Source organism: Arxiozyma heterogenica (genome assembly GCF_036370985.1).
Source record: "Arxiozyma heterogenica strain weizmannii chromosome Unknown scaffold_26, whole genome shotgun sequence".
NCBI classification, from domain to species: Eukaryota; Fungi; Ascomycota; class Saccharomycetes; order Saccharomycetales; family Saccharomycetaceae; genus Arxiozyma; species Arxiozyma heterogenica.
In genome coordinates, this window is record NW_027042679.1 from 169889 (window position 1) to 197678 (window position 27790).

General features: G+C 31.1%; 12 protein-coding genes across 12 annotated transcripts; 5 read left to right on the forward strand and 7 right to left on the reverse strand.

The window, feature by feature from the left end:
* Positions 1-225: 225 nt before the first annotated feature.
* CAP1 (Cap1p) lies at positions 226-1038 on the reverse strand (the record flags this gene model as incomplete). The annotated part of the gene is made up of 1 exon (XM_064859568.1): positions 226-1038. The coding sequence occupies one exon, from the start codon at positions 1036-1038 to the stop codon at positions 226-228; it is 813 nt and encodes a 270-aa protein (XP_064713524.1).
* A 516-nt stretch (positions 1039-1554) lies between these two features.
* HSE1 (ESCRT-0 subunit protein HSE1) lies at positions 1555-2871 on the reverse strand (the record flags this gene model as incomplete). Its single annotated transcript, XM_064859569.1, has 1 exon — positions 1555-2871. One exon carries the CDS (start codon positions 2869-2871, stop codon positions 1555-1557), a length of 1317 nt encoding a protein of 438 aa, XP_064713525.1.
* A 2221-nt stretch (positions 2872-5092) lies between these two features.
* On the forward strand, positions 5093-5839 carry PWA37_003030 (uncharacterized protein; the record flags this gene model as incomplete). Its single annotated transcript, XM_064859570.1, has 1 exon — positions 5093-5839. The coding sequence occupies one exon, from the start codon at positions 5093-5095 to the stop codon at positions 5837-5839; it is 747 nt and encodes a 248-aa protein (XP_064713526.1).
* Positions 5840-6575: 736 nt separating this feature from the next.
* PWA37_003031 (TLC domain-containing protein) lies at positions 6576-7835 on the forward strand (the record flags this gene model as incomplete). Its single annotated transcript, XM_064859571.1, has 1 exon — positions 6576-7835. One exon carries the CDS (start codon positions 6576-6578, stop codon positions 7833-7835), a length of 1260 nt encoding a protein of 419 aa, XP_064713527.1.
* A 1235-nt stretch (positions 7836-9070) lies between these two features.
* On the forward strand, positions 9071-13549 carry UFD4 (putative ubiquitin-protein ligase UFD4; the record flags this gene model as incomplete). Its single annotated transcript, XM_064859572.1, has 1 exon — positions 9071-13549. The coding sequence occupies one exon, from the start codon at positions 9071-9073 to the stop codon at positions 13547-13549; it is 4479 nt and encodes a 1492-aa protein (XP_064713528.1).
* Positions 13550-14287: 738 nt separating this feature from the next.
* PWA37_003033 (STE20 family serine/threonine-protein kinase) lies at positions 14288-16672 on the forward strand (the record flags this gene model as incomplete). The annotated part of the gene is made up of 1 exon (XM_064859573.1): positions 14288-16672. The coding sequence occupies one exon, from the start codon at positions 14288-14290 to the stop codon at positions 16670-16672; it is 2385 nt and encodes a 794-aa protein (XP_064713529.1).
* Positions 16673-17461: 789 nt separating this feature from the next.
* Positions 17462-18787, reverse strand: PWA37_003034 (uncharacterized protein; the record flags this gene model as incomplete). The annotated part of the gene is made up of 1 exon (XM_064859574.1): positions 17462-18787. The coding sequence occupies one exon, from the start codon at positions 18785-18787 to the stop codon at positions 17462-17464; it is 1326 nt and encodes a 441-aa protein (XP_064713530.1).
* Positions 18788-19302: 515 nt separating this feature from the next.
* Positions 19303-20739, reverse strand: CUE2 (Cue2p; the record flags this gene model as incomplete). The annotated part of the gene is made up of 1 exon (XM_064859575.1): positions 19303-20739. The coding sequence occupies one exon, from the start codon at positions 20737-20739 to the stop codon at positions 19303-19305; it is 1437 nt and encodes a 478-aa protein (XP_064713531.1).
* Positions 20740-21101: 362 nt separating this feature from the next.
* Positions 21102-21857, reverse strand: PWA37_003036 (bZIP transcription factor; the record flags this gene model as incomplete). The annotated part of the gene is made up of 1 exon (XM_064859576.1): positions 21102-21857. One exon carries the CDS (start codon positions 21855-21857, stop codon positions 21102-21104), a length of 756 nt encoding a protein of 251 aa, XP_064713532.1.
* A 594-nt stretch (positions 21858-22451) lies between these two features.
* Positions 22452-23207, forward strand: DID4 (ESCRT-III subunit protein DID4; the record flags this gene model as incomplete). The annotated part of the gene is made up of 1 exon (XM_064859577.1): positions 22452-23207. The coding sequence occupies one exon, from the start codon at positions 22452-22454 to the stop codon at positions 23205-23207; it is 756 nt and encodes a 251-aa protein (XP_064713533.1).
* A 90-nt stretch (positions 23208-23297) lies between these two features.
* MET14 (adenylyl-sulfate kinase) lies at positions 23298-23894 on the reverse strand (the record flags this gene model as incomplete). Its single annotated transcript, XM_064859578.1, has 1 exon — positions 23298-23894. The coding sequence occupies one exon, from the start codon at positions 23892-23894 to the stop codon at positions 23298-23300; it is 597 nt and encodes a 198-aa protein (XP_064713534.1).
* A 1190-nt stretch (positions 23895-25084) lies between these two features.
* Positions 25085-27331, reverse strand: VPS1 (dynamin-like GTPase VPS1; the record flags this gene model as incomplete). Its single annotated transcript, XM_064859579.1, has 1 exon — positions 25085-27331. One exon carries the CDS (start codon positions 27329-27331, stop codon positions 25085-25087), a length of 2247 nt encoding a protein of 748 aa, XP_064713535.1.
* Positions 27332-27790: the final 459 nt, after the last annotated feature.

Here is a 27790-nt window from a genome sequence, read left to right on the forward strand (position 1 = left end):
CTATTTGATAATTTGCATCTAAATGATATAAATATGGCTGTTTTAATTAATTGTAGTCAAAGTAAATAAATCACAACAAAAGTAACAATGAATCATCAATTAAAAAAAGATAAAGGCGGCAGATATAAAACTTAGATATTCCACTCATATAGTACGTGTTTTTTTGTAAAAATAATATAAAATAAAAAGTACAAATCAGCTAAGAGATAAAATAATGTTATATTTTTATCTAGAAGCTGCATCCTTTCCTAGTCTATAATTGCCAATGGCTTTCCCCCAATTAACTTTAGATCTAGTCACAGGTAATTTTCTTCTTAAACCTTTGAATTGTTTTTGATTCAAGTTTTCAAACTGTTTATATAATTCATTAGTAAAATCTGTCTCCCATTTTTCAATAAGATCAACGATAGACTGATCACTATCTAAATCATTTGTATATTTTTTATTTGATTGGAATCTGACATTACCATCTTCATAATAATGAACATCAACATTAATTTCCCCTTCTTCCACAGTATTCTTATCCATATCTACTATATAGTGTGATCTCCATTGACCATTCCAAAAATTTGATTCATTATATTTATCACTAATAATATAAATAATGTATTTACCCTCATTATTATATGGATACATGGCAATAGAATATGTTCCTGGGAAATTCTTTTCAACATATTGTTTCAAAGCAGTGTCAATTGGAATAGATTTCGTTTCTGCAGAACTATCTAATATTGTACCTTTTAAAGTTATTGGGTCTATTTTAACAATCTGCCCATTATTATTATAATCAATAAATATATCCTTAGTATCTTCTTCTTCTTCATTTTGAAATTGATTATAATTAGATATGATGAGTTTTCCATTGTCATTCAAATGAACAATAGTCCCACGTTCTTTGTTGTATTCACGGATGGTATTAAGAATGGTATCCTTTCCATTAACCCCTGAAATGGTCAATAAATCATTGAAAATGGGTTCTAATTCACCTGGGGAGGCATCATTAATAATATTTTGGATGACCGTTTTGAATTCAGACATATTTGTAATTATAAGCAATTAAACAAAAAATAATAACGAAAAGAAGGATCTAGGAATTAACAATATATTTATTATTTGAAAGTAAATATATTTATATTTGTGTTTATAATTAGTAAGTTTGGAAAAATTTTTGTCAATTCTCAGCAGACTTTTGAATATAAATATTGCTTCTTAATAGACCACAATTGGCTTGTAACTTTCTTTTTGGCCCTTCTCTTATACTGTAAATTGACTACGCGTTTTTCTACTCTCTTACTTTCTTTTCTACTTATTTATCTTATGTATATATGTAACTTTTAACGTTATACAAAATAAATCATTATGCGATCTTTTTTTTTTTTTTTTTTCGAATAGGGAATAATTCCTTTATTATATAACTTTTGCATATATGTAAAAAAAAACCTTAATAAAAGATATTTAAAGTATCCCATATGTCATTTAATATATCTATCAATATATCTATCTATCTATCTATCTATCTATCTATCTATCTATATATCAGTATGCATATCTATATCATTGATAAGATGGAGGTAGATGTTGTGGAGGGAAATTAGGATATTGTTGTGGAGGAATATTAGTATTAGTGAATTGTTGTTGCTGAGTTATAGGATTGTACTGTAATTGTGATTGTGATAGTACTGGTGGTTGATTATACATAGGATTTACATATGCAGATGTTGTTCTCTTCATGATATCATTATATGTGGCCTCTGCATTAGCTAAAAGTTGATATAAAGACGCTAATTTATCTCTTTCATCCGCATATTTCCCAATCAATTTTGTTATCTCTGGTCTCATTGGTGTTACTTCCCCATATAATGAATTTACAGAATCATCACTTAGTATAGAGACATCGCCATTTGAATTTTGTAATTTAAGATTTAATTGATCAATCTTATCTTTAGAATTGAGTATTTTGGTCTCCATTTCTTTATTATGTATAGTGTTTTCAACAATATCATTTTGTTCTAAAGGCGTTACATAATTAATTGGGAAAATACCAATCTTGCCATGTAAACTACCACGCCACCAATCACGATAAACTTGTTCTAATACAACAATTATATCACCTTTGCGAAAAGATAATTCATCAGGTTCTTTTGAATTCAAATCATACATGGCTTTCACTCTTCTTAATTGTGACTTTTTATTTATCGATTCTTGCCTTATTTGAGCATTTATATTGTTCATGTTATTATCGATGGCAATAGTACTGTTGTCTTTATCGATATTTTTAGATATAGATTCATTTTTCTTTTTGGCTAGTTCATATTCTTGTAAGGATAGTCTTATGGCCTCTGCTAACTCCTTATCTTCCTCTTTTAATTCGTTTTCTACTCTATTTGTTTGCTTTTTCTCAAAAGTATAGGAAGCAGAATTATTTTCATTAGATTTGCCTAACAATTCACTATGATGCTTTAAAAGCTTTCTATAAATATCGTTCATTGATTTTAAAGACGGATCATTTTTAAAACTTCCTGCCAATTGTTCAACACACTTGGCCAAAGCTTTTTTCAAAGTGATATGCACCTGTTGATTCTCTATTAAACTGTATAAGATGTTTGTAAAATGTTTAGAACTAATTTCTTGCTGCAACCTAGACCCACAATTCTCTGCAAGGGCAATTGTCAAGGAAATAGTTCTTAAGATGACATTTGCGTCTTTTTGTTCAAATCGTTTCTCTAAACATTGGATCACGATTTTGCTATTATCTTCAGGGTCCATCCTCACTATATCACATACATTCATGATTCTTTGCCAATTGTCTGCAGTTAATGTAGCATCAGTTGCTTTTAGCACAGCCTGATTTAATTTTATTTTTTGCGACATGTCTGGATAATGATTAGTTTTGTAGAAATTAGGTGGCAACTCAGTTAATCGTTAGTTTACTTTATTTATCTTAAAACAAATATATATATATATGTATTTATTATATACATGAATAATTTATAACGATAAATTTACTTGAATGTGTATCTATTCGATAGTATATATATAATAATATAATATTAAACCAACATTTACCTTAATAGAAAATTACATTCTCTATCCTTCTCTTTCCTTCTGTTCTCCCTACATTTGATTTCTTTGATTTGTTTCTTTTTTTTTAGATTGACCCCATTTTTTATCATACAAGAATCAAGATGTCTGGGTGTTAGAAAGACTGGTTTCTGATAATTTGCTATGTGCACGCAAAATTTGATATTTTTACAATGCATGTATATATAATAACATGGATGATATATTATATATTATATATATGTAGAAAGAGAGAGAAAGAGTTTACCAGACAAAAATATTGGGTAAGTGTCGAAACTTTGTTCTCTAACTTCTCTCTCTATTCTTTTCTGAGTATGAGATGGGGTGTACATTTGCCCACTTACATTCTGTATTCTACATGTTGTTGTTGTTGTTACAACGATTTAAAAGAAGGAATATTGGCTGCTCAACTGATAAGAAACAACTATGTTTCTCAAACATAGTTGTATTTGCCTGTTTACACAACTAAACACACTACTGCTTTCTTCGTATATATCAAAATGAAACGAGCCAGCTTTACATGGAAAAAAAAGAAAAGAAAAAAAAGAAAACACCACGAAACAGAAAAATCAAAATAAAATAAAATAAAACAAAAACAGATTAAACGATGCTATTGTCTAGGAATAAATTACATTGTTGCAGAACAATATACAACAACAAAGAAATGGAATATAAGCCTTGACTGAATGTATGACGTAATGTTATAAAGTACCCAGATTTCTGCTTTGATTCTTGTTTCTTGTTTCTTGTCTCTTTTTCTGTTTCTTTCTTTCTTTCTTTTTTTTCATATATTATTGTGTCGTTTGCAAAAGAACTTCACTTTTTTTTTTTTTTCTTTTTTATCTTTCACATGAGTATACCCCACATCCATAATATCTTATTAGGCTTTACTCATTTCAGAATTTCAGAATGGCTCGAGGAAAGAATGTTGCATAATCATCAGTAGTTTGCTATTGTCACGGGCTATATTGTATATTATACATATTTATCTCTCTGTATGTGTGTGTGTGTGCATGTAACAAAGTTTTGTTCACCCATTACTAGAGACTTGAATGCTTTTATCATTAACTAATGGTAAGCCTACGTGATGAATAAATAAATAAAAAGAAATAATAAAAAAAAGACACGAAAAAAGAAACAAGAGATGTTATATTATGACTCTATTCAATTTATAAAAAGAGAATAAATGCTGTTTTCTTTCTTCTTTTTTAAAACCATGCCTCTGTTTATTTATCGTATACTTCAGTTATCTTGATTTCTTTGTCTTTTCTTTTATCTTTTCCTCTTTCTTTCTTTATCAGATGTTACATCTAAGTTGCTTGTGATTTTATGTGAAGTTATATATATAATTGTTTAAACAATTTTCATATCTTTGACATTTCAAACTTCGAATTAATAATTTCATATATACATATTATTATCATAATTAATATCAGTAGAAATAAACAAGCACAAACATACCAATCTCTAACAACAATAACGCATATGCCAAAAATAAATCCTTTTAAAACAAGGACAACAACCGGTGGGTTATTGGTACGACAAGGTTCTGCTCGCTCAAGGCGAACTAGTTCAGTTGGAAACATTAATATGGGTGACACAATACCAGGTTTGGTTACCATGAATACCACAAGAGCAGCTAAAACAGAATCACGTAAACGTTTGCATAAATTATCTGATTCAAATACTAATGTATCGCAAAAATTTTGGCTTTCCTTCCTTGAAATGAATTATAGACATGCATGGATTTTACCTTTAATCATATTAATAATTGTATATTCTGCATATATGACATCGGGAAATTTGACTGAAACTAATCCCCTACATATGTTTGTTGCAATCTCCTATCGTGTTCCAGGTACAACAGACGTGTATGGCAAAGGTATCAAAGACCTTTGTTTTGTGTTCTATTATATGATATTTTTCACATTTTTCAGAGAATTTCTATTAGATATCGTTATTAGACCGTTACCCAATATGGCTAGGTGCAACAAATAAAAGCAAAAGAATAATGGAACAGACTTTCTATATAATATATTATTCTCTGTCAAGCCCCTTCGGTCTTTATATCATGTATCATTCAGATCTCTGGTTCTTCAAAACAAAACCAATGTATGAAACATATCCAGACTTAAATAATCCATACTGGTTCAAAATATTTTATCTTGGTCAAGCAGCATTCTGGGCTCAACAAGCATGTGTCCTTGCGCTACAATTGGAAAAACCAAGAAAGGATCACAAAGAAATGATCTACCATCATATTGTGACACTTTTGTTAGTATGGTCGTCATATGTCTTCCATTTCACAAAGATGGGACTACCCATTTATATTACCATGGATGTGTCAGATTTATTGTTTGCCTTATCAAAAGATCTTAATTATATAGATTCTCCATTGACACCATATGCATTCACAATATTTGTTTGCTCCTGGGTTTATCTTCGTCACTATGTTAACATAAAGATTCTTTGGTCTGTTCTCACTGAATTCAGAATCGTGGGTGATTACACCTTAAATTTTGCTACACAACAGTACAAATGCTGGATATCGCTACCTATTGTTTTCACCTTGATTGGTGCATTACAGTTGGTACAATTGTATTGGTTTTTCTTAATTTTGAAAGTACTTTACAGAATACTCACAATGAATAACTATGTTGACATTAGAAGTGATGTAGAAAAGGATTCAAATAGTGATTCAGAATCCAGCTCCGAAATCAGTTTTGAAGACAATGAAATGAATGACGAGAAAAAATGAAGATAAAAAACAAAAAAAAAACATGGAAGTCTCTATTGTAATTCTTAATCTATTTCGTATTGTAGCAATTGACTACTGTCGTTTCCCATCTTTTATAATATTCATGTATTTTTGGGTGTATTAAGATCAATATAATATTAACAACACCATATGTTGTTTTTATAAGTATAGCACTGATTTTTCTGGACATGTGTCAATTATCTTCGATAAACCTATTAATTTTCAAAGACAAGTAAATAAAGATTTACGGCCATTAATATTATCAACCTTATCTTTTTTTTTTTTTTGACACTTTGTGTAAAACTTATGACATGCATTAAAATAAAGCAGAAAAGAAAATAAAAAAAAAAAAAAAGAAAACGGAGCAGAACGGAACAGGCACCAATTTTTTGTTCTGTCAAAAAAAAACAAACAAAGGTATAACAATTTAAAGATGAAATTTTTTGTAAGGAGAAAGCAAATGAAACTTTTCCTCTAACAACTATATTTCCTGGTCCCATCGCCTAATGATCTCTTTCTTGTTTATGTAATCGTTATTATCTTTATACACAAGAAATCAAAAAACAAAATAAAATAGAATAGAATAGAAAGCATATATCTAAGTGTGTAATCGGTTAGTATAAAAACACGTTTATCTGCCATTTTCTATATATCAGTAAGTATACACACAAAGAAAAAGGAAAACACATATATACTACTGTATATCTTCATAACTTTTGCACCTGTTTCCCATCAAATGTCAAACATAAATTTACTGCAAAGACCAAGAACTAGACCCAGAAGGGCATCTTCCGTCGGGAGGATCGACCTGGGTGACACAGTTTCAAGATTACCCAGCACAAGACAATCAAGATATGCATCTCAGAGAAGAATGGAGACATTATCTCAGATCACTAAAAATGATAGAGAATTACTTCAAAAATTCTGGCTCTCCTTTCGTGAAATGAACTATAGACATCCATGGATTGCACCACTAATTGTTTTAGTAATTGTATATTCTGCATATCTGACATCGGGAAATTTGACTGAAACTAATCCCCTACATATGTTTGTTGCAATCTCCTATCGTGTTCCAGGTACAACAGACGTGTATGGCAAAGGTATCAAAGACCTTTGTTTTGTGTTCTATTATATGATATTTTTCACATTTTTCAGAGAATTTATACTAGATATTGTTATTAAACCATTACCTGATATATTAGGTGCCACATATAAAAGAAAAAGAATTAAAGAACAATCATTTTACGTCATATACTATGCTTTATCCAGTCCCTTCGGTCTTTATATCATGTATCATTCAGATCTCTGGTTCTTCAAAACAAAACCAATGTATGAAACATATCCAGACTTAAATAATCCATACTGGTTCAAAATATTTTATCTTGGTCAAGCAGCATTCTGGGCTCAACAAGCATGTGTCCTTGCGCTACAATTGGAAAAACCAAGAAAGGATCACAAAGAAATGATCTACCATCATATTGTGACACTTTTGTTAGTATGGTCGTCATATGTCTTCCATTTCACAAAGATGGGACTACCCATTTATATTACCATGGACATATCAGATTTATTGTTAGCTTTATGTAAAATTTTCAATTATTTGAATTATTGGTTTACCCCAATATTTTTCTTTATATTTATCGCGGTTTGGATCTATACACGCCACTATATAAATATAAAGATTCTTTGGTCTGTCCTTACTGAATTCAAAACTGTTGGTGATTATAGATTAAATTTTGCTACACAACAGTATAAATGCTGGATTTCTCAACCTATCGTCTTCACATTAATTGGCGCATTACAATTAGTTCAATTGTATTGGCTGTTTTTAATCTTTAGAATTGTTTATAGAATGGCCACACAAAGTGTTTATGAAGATGTTAGAAGTGATGCAGAGTCTAGTGGAGACGAAGATGATGAAGAACACGAAAATGGTACAGAAAAGAAAGAAGAGAAATATACAAGTATCGCCAAAACTTTTAAAAAACAGGAATGAATGATTTTTTCGATATGGTACATGAAATGCCTATATATATATACATATATGTTATGTATTAGGTGAGTAGATTATTCAATAACAGTAAGAAAACAAAGACAAACGTTTAAAAAAAAGGATTACAAACCAATTTTCAACACTTTAACAAAAGTAAAGCACTTCCATTAATGAGGCAGGATATATATGTGCTTGAACACCAATTTATTTTTTCTTTTTTTTTTTTTTTGTAATAATATAATATTGCATTCATTGTACTAGAATAAAATATTATAGAAAAATAGATATATATCAGTAAAATATATTCAAACCTCCATAACCGTGATCTATTATTCGGGTTATATTATCACTGATAATATTATGTATCTATATATCTAATAAAAAACAAGGACCGATTAAAACATTTACATATATAAACTATGGATACCTAATAAAGGATAGACTGATTAGAGTAACAATGGAATTAATAAAAAATGTATAGCGTTGATCCTTTATTTCCTTTTTAACATAACATTATATCAACCACTCCCTAAATGTAAATGGGCCAGGTAGAAAGATTGACTAAAAATACAATATTAAATAGAATAATTGTTTGACAATACTGAATTAGTTATGGATACTCTATTTTAATATGCCATTTTATTATTCTTTTAATATTTATTTTCTTACATTTAAATAACGTAGAAACCTTTTTAAATTTAGAAAATTTATGAAAATAGTTTTCATATATCTAATAAGATTGAATTAGTAATATTTATTATTAATAGCACTGGAAATAATCATTCTTATTGATTTTTACACCATTCAAGAAGTCAGAAAAAATAAAACAACTTTATATATTATCTGTTAGTATTTTAATTCTACATAATAGCCACCAAAATCTTGTTTTTTTTTTAATTCATTAAACAATATCAATCCCCAACCTTTTATTATATATTTCTTTTATTGATCTATCTTCTCTCTATTTTATGACACACTCTCTATAAAATTTGCTCTTTGTCATGCTTTTCCCTTTTCATTTTCTGGTCTATTTTTATCATGAGACAAAAAAATTACGCAAGAAAGAGCGGTGAAGAAAAGAACAAAATAATACATAGTAATATATTATATTAAATTTATAAGTCAAAGCACACCTACACAAAATTATTAAGAAGCAAATATATTCCGAATTAAGAAATTATATCAGCATAAATAGACAACTAATTCATATATCTTTACTTAAATACTAGCCGTCAAAAATGAATCACGAAGAGTGTGAATCATGGACTAGTAGTCATGGTAATCAAGATAATTTTGAGACCCATGACAGTGGCGATAATGATTTCCCACACCATGAGTCAGAGGTTGAATGGAATATTTCTCACGATGATAGTCAGGACAGCAATTCTGGAAATGAGTTTCTTTACGAGGATCATTATGGTAGTGATGAAGATCAGGATTCCGAACATGAAAGGGATATTAATGAAATAATCGATAGAGATGAGACTGACGAAGAAGAACATGAATTTTTTGGGCCCGGAATGTCTTCTCGTGATTTTATGAACACTTTAAGACAACATATGAGAAATAATGAACATCGTTCGGGTACTCATGAAGTCCATGATGAAAATGGGAGAATGAACTTATCTGAAGTCCTACCTGAATTATTATCGATGATGGGGTCAGCGGGTGATGCAGGTCTAAGGAATCGTAGTGATGCAAACAGTAGAAGTGCTAGAATGGCAAAATTAGTAGATAATGTGGAAAATGCAGAAAGTGATCCTTATTTTGCCATGGAAAGCATTATTGAATTATCAGAGAATTTATTAATGGTCAATCAAATTATTATTGAAAGGATTTTCCCCATAAAGAGACTCTTACATGCTTTAGTTAATATTTTAGGATCATTTAAATTAAGAGATGAGTTAGAATTACAGTTACAATGTTGTAGATGTTTGTACAACATTTTTGAAGTTCATCCTGAGAGCATGTCTGTTGCTGTAGATAAGGATATCATTCAATTCTTACAAAGCAAATTAACTGAGATTAGTTACATTGATTTAGCGGAACAAGTCTTGGAAACTTTGGAATTGTTGTCAAGACTATGTGGAAGAGATATTTTACATAATGGACAATTATCTTCCTACATCCAATATTTTGATTTTTTTACTATTCATGCTCAAAGAAAATCTGTAGCAATTATAGCCAATGCATGTGCCATTGTCAAAAACTCAGATTTCGAGACAATTGAGGATTTATTTTTGACTCTAAAACCAATTTTTGTTAATTGCACTGACCAAACCATTGTCTCAAGGTTACTTGATACTCTATATGGTATATGTGGTGGAATAAAGGATGTAGATATGCTGGAATCATTATTTACTACAGAAATCACCCAACACCTAATTGAATTGATTTCCAATAGTGACACTGCATTAGACGGGAAACTGAAATGTTTAGATATTCTAGCACTAATTGTCAGTCACTGCCCCAAGATTGCTCATACAATATTGAAATCCCCTAATTTATCCATAACGTTGGAAAAGTGTTTATATCAGTATGGAAAAAATTCAAATGCTAGTTTACATGAAACTATCATGTTCGTTCCTAAGAATTTATTGAATTCGATCTCAAGATTTCTTGTCTTACTATTTCCTCCTGAAGTAGAACAACTTTTGACTGTCAAAAATACCAATTTCCGTGATAACGATACAGATTTCTTCAGTAATTTTAAAGAGGTTAAAGAAATTAGTCATTTACTTGAAAAATTGATTCCAATGCTGTGTGAAATTTATATTAACACAATCAATTTTAGTACCCGTCGTAATGTTTTAATTGGTTTAACCAGAATTGCCACATATATGAATACTGACGTAGCAAAATATTCGGTAGATTATTTTATTAAGTTGTTGGGCGCCTCTTTGGCACAATCTAAAAATTTCCTAGAAAATGGGACATCTAATCCTTATGAAGTTGGAGTATTAATTATTGGATTACTATCTATAGTTAAAGTATTAGAAAGAAACTTTTTATGTATTTTCACAATTCCCTTCAAGAAAGAGGGTATTTATGACACTATAAAGAGTATCAATCAAGATGTTTTAAAATTTCAAGAGAAGAATGAGGTCTCTTCAAATCAAGAGCCTGAATTTTCAGATAGAGAATACCGTGAGTATTCTGATGAATTGGATCAAAATACAGAACATGAAGAAGAAGAAGAAGAGGAAGATAATATTTATTTAGATGACAGAGATATTCCAAAAGAAGTTCTTCCCAGGAAGTTGAAATTTAAATTCTTAAATAAACTAACTAGTGGAGAAATGTTAGATATTGTAGTTGAATCTGCAGAATTAATTTTGTCAATGGTAGACTCATCAGGGGAAATTACATATGAGGAAGATGAAATGACAAAAAATATGGTTAAGACTCTAGAAGAAATGCATGTTGATCCAGGCTCCTATGATGACGTATATCGATTCTTGCTTGCTGTGAATGATTGTATTTTTCAAAGGCATACAGTATTATCTGGATTTGAGTTAGTATCCAATCAATTACCTACCATTATAGCAAATAAATTATCTGAATTAAATCTTAATTGGACTACCAACTTACAGAGTGCTGTAAAGACTGCATTTGGCGATAATTTGGTAGAACTCATTAAAATATTCCAATCTGCGTTAACTCGAGTTGAATCTTTTTCCATTATTGACTCAGGCCTTCAAGGTGAAGAAAGAGGAATGGAATCTCTTGGCAAACAAATCAAAATCCATTTACACTATGACGGTGACAGTAAAACATTTACACCATTATCAACAATTGTGGTATCAGTACATTGTATTGCCTCGTTTAAAGTTTTAGAAACATTCATTAAAGATAGAGCTGTCAGAGCAAAAATATTTAGTTTAATAATACCTACATCAAGTGATGAGGGATCAGGAGAAAATAATGGCGAATCATTCTCTAATGCTAAATCAATTAAAGAATCTGTCTTAAAATTCTACTATAATGATGAGGAAATTGATAGTAAGGATACCATTTTTGGTGCTCTATTTAAAATTTTATACAAAAAAGAGGATAAGAACGTAAGAGACTTATGGAACGATATTCAGAATATTCATTTCAAAATATATGAAAAAGATAATACTAAAATAGTCGACTTAGGAGCAAAAAGCAACCCTGAAGACGAAGATTATGATATGGAAAATGAAGAAGGAGATGAAGAAAAGGAAGATCCTTTGTGTAATATATATGATAATATTGAATCATTTGGTTCTGAAACAAATCAAGCTACAGAAGATATTATGAAAGTTTTGAGAGTGTTAAGAGTTTGTTTCCAAAATGATGATTATTTTGTTAATTCTAAATTAAGCGCAAAATTAGCAAGACAGCTGGATGAACCATTAGTCATTGTGGGCGGTGTTTTACCAGAATGGACATTACGCTTAACTAAGGAATATTCATTCTTATTCCCATTTGAAAGTAGAATGTTTTTCTTACAATGTACATCCTTTGGATATGGTAGATTAATACAGTTGTGGAAAGATAAACTAACTGCTGAAAAGCAGTTGAGTAGCGATGATCCATTATTACAATTGGGACGTCTTTCAAGAAGTAAAATTCTGATTTCGAGAGAGAATATGTTATTAGCAGCACTAAGAATAATGGATGATTATAGTAACAGTGCCGCTGTTCTAGAATTTCAATATACAGATGAAGAAGGTTCAGGGTTAGGACCTACTTTAGAATTTTATTCTACAATTTCCAAGGACTTTGCCCAAAAAAAGCTAAATTTGTGGAGAACTTCTAATTTTGATGAAGGAAATGATTATGTAACAGGACTTTTATACCCAAAACCAGTAGCTGAGACAGATTCTCAAAAACAAAAAATTGTTGAATTATTCGATTACCTGGGGACTTTTATTGCAAGATCTCTTCTTGATAACAGGATTGTGGATTTCCGATTTAATAGTGTTTTCTTTCGATTAGCTAACCAGATTGCGGCAGGAAAATCATATGTGGAATATAATAATATAGAAGATGGATTTTCCATCTTAAAATTAGTGGATAAGTCATTGACCCAATCATTAAGGTATATTTATAATCATAAAGACAATAAACAAGTCATTGAAGAAATGTGTTTAACTTTTGTCTTACCAGGTTCAGACATTGAGTTAATTAAAAATGGTTCAAAATTAAATGTACATGTTGGAAATGTTACTCAATATATCAGATCTATTATCTCTTATATTATTGATATAGGTGTTAAAGATCAAATCAAATCTTTTATCTCAGGATTCTCAAAGGTTTTTCCTTACTCAAATTTAATTATTTTGACACCTGAAGAGTTAGTAGAATTATTTGGTAGAGTCGAGGAAGATTGGTCGACTGAAACCTTGTACACCTGCATTACAGCCAATCATGGTTACACCATGGATTCTGCAACTATTCATAATTTAATATCCATTATGTCGAGTTTCAATCTCCAAGAAAGACGTGCATTCCTACAATTTATTACTGGTTCACCCAAGTTACCTCTTGGAGGATTTAAAGCACTTAAACCAAAATTGACAGTTGTTTTGAAACATGCGGAATCTGGTCTTACCCCAGATGAATATTTACCAAGTGTTATGACATGTGCTAATTATTTGAAATTACCTAAATATTCTTCTAAAGAAATAATGCAGCAGAGAATTACACAAGCTATACATGAAGGTGCTGGTGCATTCTTGTTATCATAAAAAGAATGAAGGTATGTAGTTTTTAAAAAATAAAATGTTAAGAAAAGGTCAGAACATAACAATATGAGTTAAGTAGAACAAATTGTTTGTACTGACATTGTTAATTGGTTTTTTTGTTTTTCTTACATCTTTAAAATAGTATAATAAAGACAAACAGTATATTCAGATACATATGCTTAGTTTAATGGAATATAATTTTTAATACTAATATTATAATAATACTTGGCTGTTAATGATTACATTAATGCTATGCCATTTTTTGATTTGAATCAACAGGAAATTGGATTTGATCGTAGAGATGGAGTTTTATGATTTTTTCATTTAAAATTATTCAAAATTGAAAAATACTCTAGGGCAGAATAGTAGTTTTTTTTACTTTTGCTAGGTTTGAAGTGCATATAACATAGGGTTTATTTTTTCTTTTTGTTCTCATTTTTTCTCATTTTTTCTTTTTTATTTTGCATCGAATCTAATTTGTTTTAAAACAGTCGGAATCTCACCATTTTTTTATATTGAACTATTCATAAATACTTAACAAGTATAGATACAACGTGGAGTGTTGTAACAGAGGGAAACCCCACGAGCTTATCATTATTTATACTTTCTATAAATTACTACATATCTTTTTGAACAAGTGGACAAAGTTTTTTTCTCTTCCTAGAGACTGTTTTCCAGAGAAGAAAAAAATTATTCAATAACATAATATAGGAAAAAATTGTTGAAAAAAAGTGTCGAATCATGAACACAGAGAACAATTTGAATTATCAAAATAGTTGGATAGAACAAGCCCGTATAAATCATTTAAATGAAATAGAAACTGATAGGTTTATGGTTGAAGTACCAGAGAAAACACCAATATATACAACTATCAAGCATTCATATTCCTCCAAATCATTACAAAATTCCCCAAAATATAATGATCTGAATCAGGTTTCACTTGATGATCCAGTCCATTTCACAAGAATTTCTTCCTCTTCATTATTGAGTGATTTTTCATCATCTGAGAGTGCTGCAGATAGTATAAAAGATAGCGATCATAAGAGTGATGAAAGTAGAAGCATCAGCAATGGTAGTGGTCTCCAAGCACCATTCAGATTCAATTCTATTTTTACGCAGTCCTCTGTAGCTGCAAGAGATACTGAAATATTTGATCATGCAACCATATCTGAGGATAATACAAACTCAACAATACGGATGTCCAGATCAGAGCAAGGAAATGTCACAACTACAACAATCACACCTGATACAAGCAGCAGCTTATTTGTTTCTACTGAAACACCAAATAAGGGACAATTTTTTAATAAAAATATTAATGTAGGAAGTACTGATACTTCATATTTATATAAACCATCAATTAATGGCATCAGAACCATTCCTAAAACAGCAATAGAAACATCACCTGTACTCACACATGCCAATGCATTTCCCAAGACATATACCCCCAATGTAACAAGTAAAGCAGCACTTACCAACCGTATCACGCCTCAAAAAACATATGAGATGTCTACTCCATCTAGAAAAAACCATAGCAGAAAAAAATCTACTAATATAGTAAAGGATGTGTTTTCTAGCTTTATACAAGGTATACGAAAAAGCCCAGAAACACTATCATTAAGAAAAAGTCTCGATATTTCTAGTCCCTATAACATGAAACATATCCATCATGTTGGGTTTGATCATACTACTGGTGAATATACAGGATTGCCTGCAGAGTGGCAGCAACTATTAACTTCAAATGGTATTACCGTAAAAGAACAGGAAAGAGATATGAGTACGTTGGTTGATATTGTCAAGTTCTACCAAGATGTAACAAAACAAAATGGAGATGATAAAGTAATTGAGATGTTCCAGCCTTATAATATGGATATATTGAGCATTGAAGAGTCTTCGAGTTTAAAAGAAAGTAATCATTCTTTAAAAGTGAACTTAGCACGTACTCATAGAAAAGCTCCTGGTATTCCAACTATGAATAAGAATGAAAACATAACAACGGGAGTTGAGCATGAGATATCTGGAACTGAATCTATTTTACTACCTGACCTTCCTCCAACTGATATGGAAATGCCTTTAGAGACTCAGACAAAAATGAACATAAACAAACCTAACCAAGAAACACAACAAGAAATAAATGTTCCTAAGTCCCAACAATCATTTAATGATAAAAGTAATAAGCCACAGTCAGTTCTGTTAAGATTACCCACTCAGTCTGATATTGAAAAAAAGACCAAATTTTTAAATAAGTTATCATCCATATGTAACAAGAATGATCCAAGGAAATACTATGTGAATTTATCAAAAATTGGTCAAGGTGCTTCTGGTGGTGTTTATATCGCCCATCCAATAAATACCAACCATTGTGTTGCTATTAAAGAAATGAATTTAGAAAAGCAACCTAAGAAAGAGCTAATTATCAATGAAATCTTGACAATGAAAGAGTATAGACACAAAAATATTGTAAATTTTGTTGATACTTATATTGTAGATAAGAATTTGTGGATTATTATGGAGTATATGGAAGGAGGTTCATTGACAGATATAATTCAATATTGTATTCTATCAGAAGGTCAAATGGGCGCTGTCTGCAGGGAAACATTAAAAGGTTTACAATTCCTGCATTCACAAGGTGTTTTACATAGAGATATTAAATCTGACAATATTTTATTGTCAATGGATGGTGATATAAAACTAACAGATTTTGGATTTTGCGCCCAAATTAACGATATTCATATGAAGAGAACAACAATGGTAGGCACTCCCTATTGGATGGCCCCAGAAATTGTTTCTAGAAAAGAGTATGGACCAAAGGTCGACATATGGTCATTAGGTATTATGATAATAGAAATGATAGAAGGTGAACCTCCATATTTGAATGAAACACCCTTAAGGGCATTATATTTGATTGCTACAAATGGAACTCCAAAATTAAAAGAGCCAGAAAAGTTAAGTGATATTTTTTATAAATTTTTAAGCCGTTGTTTGGTTGTAGAGACGCAATACAGAGCATCAGCTAAAGATTTGTTGAATGATGACTTCATTATTAAAATTGCTGATGATAAACGCTCTTTATCGTCTTTGGTTAAATTGGCTCATAGTTATAAAATGAAGGAAAATGCTAGCAATTAAAAATAAAAATTGTTAAGCATAATAATACTCCTAAAGGATGAAGTATATTATATATGTATATATAATATGAAAATTTCTTATGCATAAATTTATAAAAGTAATGATAATTTTATATTCATATGTGCAAATTAAAAATCACGAGAAACTTTTTTTTTATTTTGTATGCTAAAGAAAAAAATAAAAAAACTAATAAAGAAATAAGAATTGTCCCAAGCTGTAAAGGATGGAAAAGATGATTTTTTAAAAAGATCTTATGGCTCGACAGATGAACTAATAGATAGGGATGATGATTGTCTAATTGATCTGGTGGAAGAACTACTGTTATATTTTAAGTTTTTATTTTGAGGAAGTTGATCAAAATTTTCCGAAACTATTACTTGAACAAAAAACATTTGGACTTCATTACCACCTTTGTTATTGAAAGAATACTTATTAAAAGCTGGGATTTGGAAAGTACAACCTGATGTTACAATGAATCTCTGCTTGTTTAAGGTGACTTCTAAGATACCTCTAATCATATAAAAAGTAATAAAGGCATTTTGAGAACTTGTCATATTTCTTTTACCATTGATTGGAATCTTTAACATTCCACTGGCAAAAAGATCCTTATGTTTATCGAAAGTGACTGCTAATGAATATTTTTCTGTGTCATTTTGTTTAACTTTTTCCATTTGATATATTCCAGGTCCATAAGCGACAGTTTCGTTAGTAGTATTATTCAATTGCTTGGAAGTAAAAATGTTTGCGTTCAATTCGCCATCTCTTAACCATGACCCATTTCTAGTATCTTTAACCATGCCACGACGTAATTTCATATTTTTTTTCTCTTGAATACTGTCCTTTTGACATGTCAGGGGTTGTATTTTCATCAAGTTCAAACTCAGTAGTATCATCAAGATAATTAGTTTCATTGGTATTACTATCATGTGGTGAATTTATTGGGCGATTATTATCATCGTAAGTTATGATTTTAACAATATCTAAAGAAGGATTATCATTTTTTCTTTTATAAACAATTTTTTCATTCCTCCAATAATCTAAAGTTGGGATTTTGATTCTATTCGATTTTCTTAAAGTAGTAGTATTTGAAGACTCCTGGTCAATATTGGTTTCATGGAAATTATTTGTTCCTGTTGGTGAAGATGGTATATAGGTTGCATCAATGTCAACATCAAAAGTATTATTATATTCTAACTCTGTCTGTACATTATTGTTATTTTGATCCTCGTCGTCAGATGATATATTTGATTCAGAGGAAGAAATCTCGCTTTCTAGAATAGCATCATTTGAAGTGGCTAATGATGTATTATCCAATGTTAATTCATCGTTATTTGTAAGATCCGGAAGAGAAACAGATGCATCTTCCTTCTTTTCTTTTCGTTCCTCTGTCCTATCATCATTTATTTCTATGTATGGATTTGAATTATAATCTAACCAAGAAATATTATTCTTTTTATTATTATTTTGAACGTGTCGCCTTGTCTGATTCAATTGTTGTTGTGTTGATACATCTACTGTATCGTAATTATCAGGAATATCTTGTGGTGAAATCAAAGGGGTATTCGGAAAATCATTATAACTCTTTATAGGATTATCATTGGTGATATTGATAGTAGTGATACTGGGAGTTATATCGAGGTTGTATGTTGTTTTATAATTGGATAATCTGAAACTCGAATCATCTTTAAAATCATTTAACTTTTGTTTCTTCCTAGCATTTAAATACAGATGATTTCTATTGGTTAATCTATCCTTTTGTTCCTCTTGAATGGATTGTAGAATACTAGTATTAAAAAGAGTGTTTGTTCTATTTATTGGTGTTCTATTTATTGAAGGTGACATAATATGTGGTGATGATAGATAAGCAAATTTATTTTTATGTTTACCATTGCTACTGTTATTATTAGATCTAGTAGTAGACAATCGCCTATAATTTCTAGCTGAGGGAGACAAAATAGATGATCTTTTCCCTGTTGATGATGGAGTAGACTTAGCATATACACTGTCTTTAAAGAAGTCGTCCATATTTTCCATGTCAAATTCATCTTTGTCGATATCATCCTTAACAGAGATTCCAGTCTTACGGGACTTAATCCCAAGATTCATGTAATCCATCTTAGTCTATATTATTACCTATTTGTCTGTCTGTATGATAGAGGAGTAATCTTTCTTAACTGTATTTAATTTTCTTTTTTTTTGTCGTTTTTATCTAGATACTTGACAGTGATTTGGAACATAAAACTGCTAACTATCCATATCCCATAAACTCTCTTATTTGAAGCTACTCGCCTACTTATGTGTTATTACTTTGTTGTATGCTTCTATTTGTATTTCTTTCTTTCTTTTGCTTTAGAGGAAACAAAAAAAAAAAATAGAAAATGAAAAATAAAAAATAAAAAACAAACACGAAAAACAAACAAACAAATATCATGGTAATAGTACCGTTGCATTATACTATATTGGAATATTCTTTTAACGATATCTGAGCATTTGGTATGTTGGTACTGACTAATGAAGACCAAAGCAAAAAACGAAAAAGAAATTGTATGGGTGATGATTCCAAACTTCAAGGTGATTTGGTGTCTTCTTTTTCTTACTTTTTTTCGTTTTTATTTTTTAGTATATACATATTATTTCTTTATGTATTCCTTCTTTTGCTTACCATAGACTTCAAAATATGCTGGTTTTTCATTGAAAAGGTATCCATTCAATTGTAAGTATCGTTTGACTTGAAATCTAACAGGACTTTTTCCTCCGATAGAATGAATACCGCGTCCTGTTACCAAGATCAATGGTTCAAGACAAGTTACCCTTTGCTGTTTCATATTGTAATTATTTAGTTCTCTCAATTTCAATTCTTCATCCCACCACTTGTTCATCACGTTGTTTAATACAATTATTGCATCTCGTGGCGTAAAACCATGGAAGTCCAGTTTATATGTGTCAAATACGTTGTCAATTTTTGGATCCTTATAAGTCGATTTTATTTCAATGGAATTGCAAATGCTACTATTACTCTTAGTAGAAGTAGTACTCCTCTTTGATTTGTTTGATGTTAAATTCCATGCTGTCTCATTAATGTACTTGTTGAAAGTTAATGCGATCCCATTTGGATAATCTAAGATATATTGTAATATCTTATGACAATACTGAATATTTGTTTTTAATTCATTGGATTGGAAGTATTCAAATAATTTTAAAATAAATTGGGGATTGATACCATCGCAATGTTTATCTTGTTTAATTAAAGAAAGATATTCTTCGTATGATATGTATAAATTTTCATTTTGATTCTCATCTTCGTCTTCATTCTTGCTACTTTTCTTATTATTATTACTATTGCTGTTGAGAATGCTTTTATTTTCATTTTCATTTTTATTTTTATTTACATTTATATTTCTATTGTGTGCAAACCCTGTATTATTTTGTACTCTACTAAATCTCTTGCCCCTTGAAGTCACTATGGAGATAGAAGATGTGGGTGAAGGTAATTGAGATGCGTGGATTTCTTTTAGTATAATCGGTATCAGAGTCTTTATTACACTAAATTGGTTTTCATGATATAATTGTATTAATAAAGATCGGTCGTTTTTCCAATTTAATAAACCAGCCAATATGTCAATATCATTATAAGTGTTTTGCCATTGATTTTTATTCTTCTTCCTTTGTTTGAAAGTGTGTTGACTATCTAACAATACAGGAATAACAGGGTTCTCTGTTGTTGTTTCATTGTTTATATATTCCAAATTTAGAAGATGAGTAATTACATTTGAAATTTTTCCATTTTCATCCTGGAATACAGATTCAATAATTTTTGGGTCTAGTTTGGGAAACATTGATTTCAGTTCTTCAAATTGATGAGACAGTGCAAGAGTTTGTTCTTTGTCCATATCAAATGTATCATCGTCGTTATTATCATCATCATTATCGTTATCATTATGACCTAAGTTGCCAGGATCGCTGAGAATCATAGATACACATAAATCTAGATCATTTGCCGCACTATTCAAATATTGTTCCAATTCGTGATTTTTTATATCCGGGAACAATTCTTTTAATATATCCATTGTTGTCAATGGCTAGTCAACAATTGTGAACAAAAAAAAAAGAATGAAAAAAAAAATAAAAGATAAAAGATAAAAGAAGGGAAGAAACGAATTGCTTGGTATCTATTTGTACACGATTAAATAATGAACCATATCTATCGTTTAAATAGTATTGATTATCGATAGAATATATTGTGAAGGGGGAGGGATAAAGTAAGAAATCTTTTTTTAATCCTTCTTCTTCATTTAATATGCAGTAGAATTTATTTTTTTTTTGATTTTTATTTTTTATTTCATTTCCCTCGAGCATTAAAAGGGAAAAAACGAAAAGAACAATAATAAGAATAAAAACAAAGGAAAAAACAAAAACAATTCTTGATTTCTCATCTTCTATGGTGATGTTTAATCACTTGGTCAATTAAGCTTTTCTTATATGCTGGTCCATGACCATGGCACTCTTCATGACCACGCAATGAGGCCATAATAAGATCAATATCCATTTCATTCTCTTCCCAATCGCCATCATCACCACTAGTGGAAGTGGTTACTGTATTATTATAAGCACCATTATTGCTATTACTACTACTACTATTATTATTATTTTCTGCCAGTGAGCTTTTCTTGTGTAAATCCAGCAAATATTTCCATGTAGCTGGAATAGTTAATAGTATATTACCATCCTTGTCATTATATTGTAAATTAGAAACTTGATCATGATTATTTGTATGTTTAGAATCGTTATCTATTAAAGCGTTATAAAACTCACCTATAGTAGGAAACACCACATCATATTTGGGTGGTGAGGTCGAGTTTGAGTCGTTGGACGGTGATAGTGACGGTGACTTTCGATGGACGTTATTCAGACGACGGTATACGTTATTTATTAAAATGTTTTCGTTCTTCAGTTTATTGACCTCTTCGTGTAACTGTGATTGGATCATTTCAGACTCATTCAGTTTCCGTTCCAATTCCATCATCTTAGCTTCTTTCCTTAATCTGAATGCTTTCTGAGCCTTCCTGTTCTGTATTTTTTTTTTTGACTCTTTGGATCGTTCCGAAAGATCAGTGGCCCCAGTTGCAGGATCTTTATCCCAAGTCATCAGACTTTGAATATATCTATCAACTTCTAGGTTTCTCATTACACATACATATACGTATATATATACAAACCAATAAACAAATAAACAAATAGTTTCTCTTTATGGATATACCTTGCCTTTGCTATCGATTAGAAAGAGACGGGGGGGAAGGGGATAATATAAACATGCATATACACACACATGCATACATACATACATATAGGTGTATATACAGGTATGTGTATATGTAATCTCTGCAAAGGAAAGCCAGTCTTGTATGATCAACAAACGCTGTCTCAAAAACAAAAGAGCCTTGGCAGAATTGCAATTCCTCTGCTTTTGGGGATGTCTGGGTCTCTAGCTCTTGTCTTTTTATTTCTTTCATTCCTTTATTCGTTTTATTGTGCAGCTGGATTGGGTTGATTAGTTTTGTTGGTTGAGGAGCTTTTAGAGAGTCGAGTGTGTTTGCAGCAATGGTTTATGTTTATCAGATTTATTCAATCCTCCACCAGACAAGGTAAGATAGAGCTGTCAGTGTGTCGGTGTGCATATATTAGGGTAGGAGGTACGTTGACACAGCAAGGTATTATTTACTAAGAATAAACGATTCTTAATATTGTTAGTAGTGGGAACAGAAGTAACAGGAGTACAACGATGTTTCAATGGTTCTTTGGTAAACAGTTGACCCCACAGGAAAGGTTAAGAAAGAACCTCAGGTCCTTACAACGTACACAACGGGAACTAGATAGAGAAATACTCAAATTACAACAACAGGTGAAAGTTTTGCAAACCAACACTAAACGGTCCATACAGAATAATCAAATGAATGCGGCTAGGATTCAGGCTAAGGACTTGGTTCGGTCAAATAACTATATAACACGGTTTCAGAACGTGAAGTTGCAACTACAGGCTATCGAACTTCGGATACAGACTATCAAAAGTAACGATTCTATGATCAAGTCTATGGTTGATGCCTCGAGGGTCTTAAATCAGATGAATCAAGGTGTTAACTTGCCTAATTTGAATAGGATCATAATGGATTTTGAAAGACAGAACGATATAATGGACCAAAAACAAGAGATTATTGATGAAACGATGGATGACATGAATTATGTAGGTGAAGATGATACTGATTTGTTGGAGAATGAGGATCAACAAGCAAATGAAATTATTGAAAAGATCATGGACGAAATCGGTGTCGATATTTCTGCAAAGATGAATAAATCCATGGTTCCGAATAATGATATAATAAATCAAAACGATGAAGCACAGTTAAAGAATGATATTAGCATTGCAACGAAGAATAAGTATACCATGTCATCACAGCAAGGGGAAACTCTGATGTCAACTGGAGAAATGGATAATGAAGATGAATTGTTACAACAAAGATTAAATTCTTTAAAAAAATAAAATGATATATGTATACATATATATATACGTGTATGTATATGCTTGATAATATTTATTTTTACTCTCTCATTCTTTTCCTTTTTTTTTTCTTCATATTAATTTCTCATTGATCAAATATTGATGAATGATCTCTGCACATTCTTCCACAGATTTCAAATCAGTTCTTAGATGCAATTCTGGCGATAAGGGTGGCTCATATGGTGCAGATATGCCAGTGAAATCCTTTATAATTCCTTCTCTTGCCTTCTTATAAAGACCCTTTGGATCTCTTTGTTCAGCAACTTCTAATGGCACATCAACGAAGACTTCGATGAACCGTAACCCAGATTCCTTGTGTAACTCACGTGCCCTATCTCTGTCCGCTCTATATGGCGATATAAAACTTGTTAAACAGATAGTACAAGAATCTGCAAACAACTTAGACACTTCACTGATCCGTCTAATGTTTTCGTTACGATCTTCTTCAGAGAAACCTAAGTCTTTATTTAAGCCGAATCTAATGTTATCACCGTCTAATCTATACGATGCCAGCCCCCTTTGTAATAATAATTGCTCTAAGGCACATGCAATTGTAGACTTACCACTTGCTGACAGACCTGTCAACCAGATTGTACAACCGTGCTGTTTTCTCAATGCTTTGCGTTCATCATATGATAGATTTGGATGCCAAGTGATATTAGTGGCCATTGTCTTGTGTTGTTATGCCGGTCAGTGTTTCTTTCTTCTATTATTGTTTTTGGTGCTAAAATGCAAATGTCTTATGGGCTTGTGTGGTTTATCTTCTACTTAGAGAAGTTTCAAATAGAAAAAAAAAATAAGTAGTTTAAAAGTATAGATAACTAGTTTATGTATTCTCCACTTATAGAATGGTAACATTTAGTTTTATATATCTATGTTTCCAATATACACATATTAATACACATACATTTATAGAAAGTATATATCAATAAATGAAAAACACACATTTCATTACCACTACAAGTACTAGTATTACCACTACTGGTTCTATTATTCTTATTATTCATATGTGGTTATAGAAAGAATGGGCAAAGGTCGATAGTTGAACAATAAAATAAAAGTTATAACTATAGTTAATACTCAGCACTTCAACTTTTTTTTAAAGAACAGTATATTGTGTAGGATACATTATTCAATAACACACAAAAAGGGAGGAAGGCAAGGGTTTTTGCCTTTCTATCTTCTTCTGCTTCTCTTAATTGTGTGTGTGTGACTACACGTATATATGTATGTGTGTCACATTTCCTCTATCTCGACTCCCGATCTCTATGGCTTCTTATTTTTGTTTTTTTTTTCCTTCCTCTCATTCATTTAATTGCCACCACAGTTTTTTTTTTTAACTTTTTTACTTTTTTCTATTTTCTCGAAGGAATTGTGCGAAGAAGGGGAAAAGGATTTGTTGAAGGCAGAAACTGTGTGTAAGGAGCGTGAGTGAACGAGTAGGTGAGAGAATGAGTGAGATACCATTTTTGTTAGAAAATCTATAAAAGAGTTATGTACTAGAAACTGTGACAACTGGCATCTATGGGATGTGTCTGTTTGTGCGGGGGGTGGGAGCATGTTCTCTCTTTTTAGGTGTAAATTAGATTTTCTTAGTGTGGTATGGGAAGAATCTTTGCACAAAGGTACATCTATCGTACTTCTTCTACAATTAGTTACTAGGACAAATTGCAATATTGTTTAGATATGTTTATAATTTTTTACATTAGCTAAATGATTCATTTACATTATTTATCTAATAACATATATACATAAACAAAAATTAAAAAAATGAAAAAACAAATAATAATAAAAACAAACAAATAAACAAAAAAGATACATCTTCTATGTGTATTGTTATTACCCTTTTTTTCATTAGCTTATACCGATGATACAATTTCATTAGCATGTCTTAAAATCTCAACCATTCTCTTACATTCTTTTCTACGTTGAATAGTGGCATCATTTTCACGTGTCAATTCCTCTAAATCGATCTCTGATCCATAAAGTTTCTCTAATAAAACTTTTTGAATATCATTCTTGGATTTAACAATCAGTTTTAGCATCAATGCCTTTGGAATCAAATCAGCTACTGTACGTTTAACTATATTGAAATAACTCGTTATTAATAGTTTGATAACTTCAGTCTCTAAAGTCTCACGTTCGGTCATTTGTCCTGTGGCCTTTAAGACTGGTGGGGGTGCTTCCAATGATACCAACTTCTTCTTATTCTTGGATGAAAAGAATCCACCAAAGAATCCATTTTTGTTATCCGAATTATTACTGTTGACACCATTAGATGATGCAGATATATTATTTGGAGTCAATGGAGCCATCGATGGTTGCGATGGTGGTGGTGGTTGTTTATTTGGAGGTAATGGCTTCCCTGTCTTTGCATCAACATAAATCTGTTGTGGTTGCATTTGTTGTTGTTGCTGTAGCTGTTGTGGATGCAATTTTTGTTGGACCATCGACATAGCTTCTGAACCTGTCAATAAGTCTGGGTGTGCAGTGTTGATATATGTTTGTTCAGATGTAATGATATCTAAGACAAATTGATTAGTTGGAATCATTGCATTTTTCAAATACTCGATAAATTCATTTGAAATGGCTTCTCTTAATGCTGGATAACGCGAATATTTTGGTTGTGAAATGATCTGTTTTAGCATTCTAACCAATTCATCAAACACTAAATTGATTAATCTAACCGATGGTTCTTCAAATCTTCTGATCTGTTGTTTGACTAACACCTCAAATGCATCAGTGCCAACAAATAATGATGGTGCACTACCTGAACTGTTATACATAATGGTACGGATATCGGCATCCTTGATTTGATCGAATGGATCAATAGAATTAATACCATTCTTAAACACTTCATGAAAAACGAATGAAATACGTGCACCACCTGATAATTCTTGGCTTGATAGTTCTTTGGCTTCACCGTCAAGGATTCCACTATATTCATTAGCGAAATCTGTGATCATACCAAGGACAATCGAACTGGTTGATCCCATGTCTGTTTCTGGACCTAATGAAGATAATTCATTTTGATAGATCTTCAATGTGGCTTCGACCTTGGCTCTGATATCAGGTAGAGTGTTTCTAATATGGTGTAATAGAATCGAGTTTAATTTTTTGGCTAGATATGGAGTACCACAATATTGTGCTTTGGAACTATACGATGGATGAGTCTCAAAGAATTTCTTTTCATCTTGTAAAGCAGCTCTAATAGTTTTGCGTTGTTCAATATCCTTTTGACCACGATTAATTACAGGTATATAGCCATAACGTAGTGGAATAACTCTACCTGCTAAGATATCGATAACATCTGTACCTTCGTCCATTAAATCTACTTTAGTTAATACACCAATGGTTCTGAGTCCCTCTGGGTCGACTTCACGTGCCAATTTCAAACCATCACTATTAGCCAAATCAGTGTTGGCAGCATTAACAGATAAGATGATCGCATTTGGTTTAGAAATGTATTTTAATAGCATATCTTTGATCTGTCTTTCAATGTCAGGTGGTTGATCACCAACTGGGACTTTAGTTAACCCTGGTAAATCAACTAAAGTCAAAGTTAAAACATAAGGTGAATAAATTCTTAGATTGATAGGAACACTCGATATACCTAGATTATTACCAGTGACTTTATCGGTTTCCCTGACGATTTCTTGTCTAATTTCATCGAAATTGTAGAATTTCTTACCAGGTAAATGTAAAAATTCACCCCATTCTTCTTTATTATCTTCACTTTGACCAGATTGTTGTTGTTTTTGGTTGTCATTTTCGTTAGATCCAACACTCAGATCTTTCAATTTATGTTCAGCTTCGTCAACATTATTTTTCTTAACAGGATCTTTATTATTATTTTGAGATGATTGCTGTGGTTTAGATTTCCTTCTATTGATTAATTGTAAAATCAATGGCCTTCTAGTAACGATACCAGTACCACGAGGTAAGAAGTCTCTACCGACAATATTTTCCAAAACAGAAGACTTACCACTTGATTGGGATCCAACAACAGTGATTTGTGGTAAATCAATTGGGGATTGAGACCCACCGCCTAATGGGGCCAAAGCGTCTTGTAGCTTATTAATTGTAGAAATTAAATGTTCATCCATGGTTAACGGTTAGAGCTGAAGTGTTTGCTGTAGTTTTATAGGTTGTGTAAAATTTTTGGGGAACTTACTATTAGCAGTAAGCAATACAAGTGATCGTGTATGGGGATCCATATATATATATATATATATATATATATATATGATCACTTTATCATTGTTATTGCTGTTTAATAGAACTTTACAGGAATGTTTCCAAATCTTCTTAATCCACGAAAATAAAGAGAGAAGAAGAAAGAAGCCATATATCCCGTACCAAGTGATTATCAAGTCTATACTTCCAAAATATTGAACTTTGATGTCGTGGTTATTCCCTCTATTACGTCGTATGAAAGGATATTCACGCGTTTTTAGTTCTTTATTTGCTAAGCCTTTATATATTTCAAACACACATAAAAATTGCAAAGGATAAAGGGAGAAGGAAAAAAGGATAGGGCAAATCTATATTTTTATTTAAACCCT